General features: G+C 55.1%; 1 protein-coding gene across 1 annotated transcript; it reads right to left on the bottom strand.

The window, feature by feature from the left end:
* Positions 1-2,768: 2,768 nt before the first annotated feature.
* On the bottom strand, positions 2,769-5,134 carry LOC104527271 (galanin receptor type 2-like; the record flags this gene model as incomplete). Its single annotated transcript, XM_010170943.2, is given in 3 exon segments — positions 2,769-3,549; positions 4,835-4,911; positions 4,913-5,134. Coding segments are annotated over 3 exon segments (1,080 nt in total), but the record flags the coding sequence as incomplete, so codon positions are not given.
* Between the last annotated feature and the right edge of the window lie 5 nt (positions 5,135-5,139).

The following is a 5,139-nucleotide window of genomic DNA, read 5'->3' as shown; positions in this document are numbered from 1 at the left end:
CACAGGCAGCCCCGTCCCCACTGAGCTGGGAGGATGCTGAGCAGTGGCAAGTCACCTTGCACTTGTTTTTTCCATCTGGGCTGGTTACACTCTGTTGTTTGAGGTGAAGTTGCTTCCCACCACGATTTTGTGCTGGCAGCAAAACCTTGTGCTTGGTCTTGAAGGGCTCATCAAGACACAGGCCAGGAAGGAGGGAGATGGTTTCATCCTCAGATGAGCAGGGGCAATGGCAGATAGAACAGAAGCTCTTTTTTTTCCTCCTTTTCTCTATTTCTGTAGCATCCTGTAAATGACATAATGATCCAGCAACTGGCACAGGCTTCACTCTCGCTGCCTGCAAATGAGCAGATACCGATCGATGGGTGAGGATCCATAAGACGAGTGGGGCAGCTGGGCTGTGCCTGGACCTTGCTGTGGAATATCAAATGGAGCTTTGCTCCTCCTGCACGAGGGTGAGAGCAGCCGTGTGAGCTGTGGTGTGTGTTGGAGGGGATTCTGGGGTGCTGGAGGTAGGAGGGAGGTGCAGCCCCCCTGGGCTGGGTGCTGTGCAGAGCCTGCTCTAGGGCAGTTACACAGCCCCAGGGGTTTGCTCCTCCTTTCGGGTCCTTCTCCCTGACACCCCAGCTCTCATCCCATGGTGAGGATACCCAGGACACCATCTCCATTCCCAAGTTATCCAAGTGGATAATGGTCCAGGAGAGGTGGTTGAGCTGCTCAGTGCAGAGAGGATCCAACAGAACCAGATCCTGCGGCTCTCCGAGCAGAGGTGGATGAGGGCAGGAGGAAGATAAGGCTTTCAGTCATGCTTGCATGGCTGATCCACTGTTTTCCCTGGCTGGGAAGGGTTGAGCAGAGGAGATAAATGTAGATATAAGTAATGGAGCTGTTTATACACTCGCTCTCTGTGACTTAAGCTGTGAGCAGGCCTAGACTAAATATAATGGTTATTGATATGAGGCAGTGGCTGATTTATGGCCCTCTGCATGGGGACAGGAAGATCTGGTTATAATAATGCTCAGCAGGGGAAAACAAACGTTTGATAGCCAAAAGCTTCCCGGGAAGAAAGGCCAAGTGCTGAGGAGGGGTGGAGGGCTATGTCGGAACCTGGACCCTGGAGCAGACACCCAGGGAGAGCCAGGGTCCTGGACAGAAACAACCTCCTGCAAGGCATCCTGGTTCTGCCATGTGGATGTTGAAAGGAGGGAAATCTGTGCAGACAGATTTACACCCTCTGTAATGGCACTTTATAGAGACCTGATCTTCAGGGGTGCTCGGTGCTGTTGGGGTACAGACCTGGGCGTCGCGGGGATGCTCAGTGCAGCCCGTCCCAGCTCCTGTACTCCTTCATCACCACCTCTGGCTGTGCTCTGCTGCAGCCTTTTCTAAAGAGTTAACTGATCCTATTCCAGTGATGTTCTTCTGGTACAGAAAATGATGGGTTTTTAAATAAAGCCCTTGGCTACTGGTGGTCACAGTCGCTCATGGAGCCTTTGCAGCGTTAGTCACGTCGGTCCCTGTGTGCGGGTACAGCTGCGTTAAGGGGAGCACAGTGCCATTCCTCACACCACAGCGGTCCCCGCCTCGATGGATGTCTGCAGACATAACCTACATCCTCCACCTCCTCGCTGCCTGCTGCTTCCCATGGGTCCCACCACCCCTCCAGCACCCACCTCTCCTCTGCTGTGGACAGCAGAGTGTCTCAAGGGAGCAGGACACGGGATGCGGGATGGAGGAGTTTATTGCAGCTTCCCCAGCTGGCTGAGGTCCCCTGGCAGCCCTCGCTGGCTGGCCTCACACCATGGCTGCAGGAGAGTGGTGCCAGTGCTCTGCTTTGCTCTTCTCCACAAGCACCTCACTTGGGCTGAGATGCTGAGCCATGCCCAAGCTGACTGAAAGCATTAAAATCTTTCCCCAGCACTGACCGGCTGACTTCCTGCTCTGCTTCCCCTGGCAGCACAATCTCTCCCATGGGGCCACAGCCGTGCTCCCCTGGCAAACAGCCTCCAGCCTCACCAGGCCTTAGTCCTTGGTGACCTCCAGATGCTCTGCAGAGCTTTGCATGCACTGAAATGGCAGGGATGAGCCATGATCAGCATCACGGAGCACTTCCCTGTGCCATTGGCAGTCCTGTACTTGGGCTACGGTGCTCATCGTGGCTATGGATGCTGCTTCCAGCCATGCTCCATCTCCAAGAAACCTTCCCTGAGCCACAAGTCCCAGGGAGATGTGAAAACCCAGCCAGCACTGGCTGTGCCAGGAAGGTTTGTCTACTGATTTCTATGCTTCTCTTCTGGATTTTTCTGCCTGAGCCAGGTTTGTGCCCATGTGGCTGTGGCCAGCGTTGCTGTGGGACAAAGCCTCTGAAATGGGACACAAACGAATCAAGACTTCGCAGATGTCCCTAAAAATGCACCCCGCTAACTCCAGCCAGATGCTGCGTTGGTTGGAGGGACCAGAGTTTTCAGGAGGCTCCAGGTATAGATGCAACAGGGTGTAAGTCTGTCCGTGACAGAGGAATGGGTGGTTACACGAGAGTTGATTTGAGGGTTTCATCTCTCTGCTTGGTGCAAGCAAACCCTGCCCTTGGATCCTCGGTCGGTCGCTTGGCTGAGTCCATGGTCAGCAGCATCGCTTTAACAGTTACAGTATCTGGGTGCATTTGAATGAAAAAGGGTAGGATTTGATGCATTTCAACCCAAAACATTGCCCATCCTCAGGCCTGTGATGCTGCAGGAGACTGCAAAGCCATGGGGTGTGAAGAAGCTCTGCTAGGTGACGTTGAAGGTGATGAAGGAGCCATCTGCTTTCTGCTGATGTCCCACCAACTCTGCCTCCCCCCAGGGCTCGGCTGGGACCTTGCAGCGCAGGGAGGAGCATGCAGGCAGGGCTTTGCTGATGTGGGTAACCTCGCTGAGCTCTGCCTCCAGCGTGCTGATGGTGTTCATCACTTGGGCCACGTGCACCTTGTTGGCTGCCTTCTTGTGCAAGAGGCAGATGAAAATCTTCTTGAAGCCCTTACGGAAGTGTTTGGAGACCAGGGCGTAGACAATGGGGTTCACACAGGAGTTGGCATAGGAGATGAGATGTGAGAGGATGCGGAGCACATATGTAGCATGATTGAGGGGGAAGTACCCGAACCAGACACAGAGGATGACCAGGTGATGGGGCAGCCAACAGAGGCAGAACAGGACAGCTACAATGATGATCATCCTGGTGACCTTCCGCTTGGCCTTCTTGGACTCTGACATGTCTTGGAGAGGATCCACGGACCTCCACAGGTAGTGAATAGTCCGCACATAAGTGAGGCTCAGGATCAGCACTGGGATGATGTAGCTGAAGATGAAAGTGCAGATGTCCATGACCTTGCGCTGGGAGATCTCCCAGATGGGGTGGCAGACAGTCAGGTTGGCCAGCTGGAATTCCTGGTAGTAGCTGAGATAAGGGCCTGAGAAGATGCAGGACAGCCCCCAGATGAAGCAGATGGCTGTGAGGGCATGCCTGGGTGTCCTCAGCTCCCTCGAGTGCAGCGGGTATCGTATGGCCAAATACCTGCATGGGAAAGGGAAAGGGACACAACTGCAGTCCTGGGGAGGGCACAGAGAGCTGCTCCAGGAACAGACTGGAGGAAGGACAAAAGTGATGGATTTGAGCTTTCCAGGGCAACTAGTCCCATAGCTGCTTCTCTGATGCTTCTAAGTGTTCCCGAGGGGTGAGGAGGATCCTCTGCCTCAACCCTGTCCCATCACCCTCTTGCCTCCCAGCAGTGCTCATGGGGAAGACAGGGCCAGTCCCCTTCTGTCCCTCTCCCTAATCCATCAGATCCTCACTTGATCAGCAGTCTGTCTGGCACAAGTGAGAGCAGCAGTGAGGATACAAAGGCAGGAGTGAGTCCCCAGGACCCCCAGACACTGTGTTGCTCACGCTGGCACACGCAAAAGCACGTCACCCATTTTCAGTTCTGCAATTAGCAGGTTCCTTCATTACACCCAGATCTAGGGGCTCATGCAAGCCCCTGCTTGCTCGACACCTCCATTGCTCCCAGCTCTGTGGGATGCAGGAGGAGAGACAGACCCTGCCTGCGTTTTAGCTCCTGGGGTGCTGTCCTGGCAGCTGGGATGGGACAGCAGCACACATCCAGCCCTGTGCTGGAGCTGCTGTGGCTCTTCCCAGGGGACTTTCACAAGGGCTTTCCACATCCCACCATCTCATTGGTTTTGAGCACTGAGCAGAGCAGCACCAGGAGCTACTTGCCTCTCACCTGCTGCAGGTCAGTAACTCACCATCCCCTGTGGAGCCAGGGGCTGAGCCAGCTCGGGGTAAAGCTGTCAGGAGCAACAGGCGGCCTTTTACAGAGCTGCCCAGATAAACCCACCCAGGGCCAGGCTGGGACTCAAAGGGATTTTTTTGCTTATAAACAGGGAGGGTAAGAAAAGTGGTGTCCCAGCTCAACCATCCCAGTGTCTCCTCTTTCTTGAGGTTTGCCCACTTTGCCATGGGCTGTTTGGAGAGCAGGAGCTCCCTCCCCATATCCCAGGAAGAGTCAAGGCTGCACAAAGACTGAGTTTTGCTTCTCTACAGTTTCCTATCCCCTCATTCAGCTGCCAGAGCCTGTGGATAAATCCCAGTTCCACAGCTTTGGGGCCTGAAAGCCTCTTCCAGCTGGACAGGGGGGCATTTTTTCTGGCACACATGAACAGGGATTCACCTGGGAGCCCCAGGAGGTCGCAGCAACTGGGGCTTGATTCCAGAGGACTCGGTCCCATCTCCTGCCCAGAAAGGATCCAGAGAAGGGGGAGCTTCAGGGTGCGGGGAGCCTCCCCATCCCCTTTCCTACCTGTCAAGGGAGACGGCGGCCAGGGTGAAGCTGCTGGCGTACATGGTGAGGTAGATGAAGAAGTGCACAGCCTTGCACCATGAAGGACCCGAACACCCAGCCCTCCAGGGTGTAGATGGTGGCTTGGAAGGGGATGCAGAAGAGGATGAAGCAGAGGTCGGCCACCCCCAGGTTGAGGATGAAGAGGTTGGTGGTGTTCTTCACCTGCCCATTGCGCAGCAGCACAGCCAGGACCAGGCAGTTGCCCACCGTGCCCACGAGGAAGATGATGAGATATGCCAGTGGGATGATCACCAACTCGGGCT

The sequence above is a fragment of the Antrostomus carolinensis genome, unplaced genomic scaffold (assembly GCF_000700745.2).
Source record: "Antrostomus carolinensis isolate BGI_N321 unplaced genomic scaffold, ASM70074v2 scaffold30296, whole genome shotgun sequence".
Classification (NCBI taxonomy): domain Eukaryota; kingdom Metazoa; phylum Chordata; class Aves; order Caprimulgiformes; family Caprimulgidae; genus Antrostomus; species Antrostomus carolinensis.
Note: the sequence above shows the minus strand (reverse complement) of the source record. Positions and strands in the feature narration are given on the sequence as shown.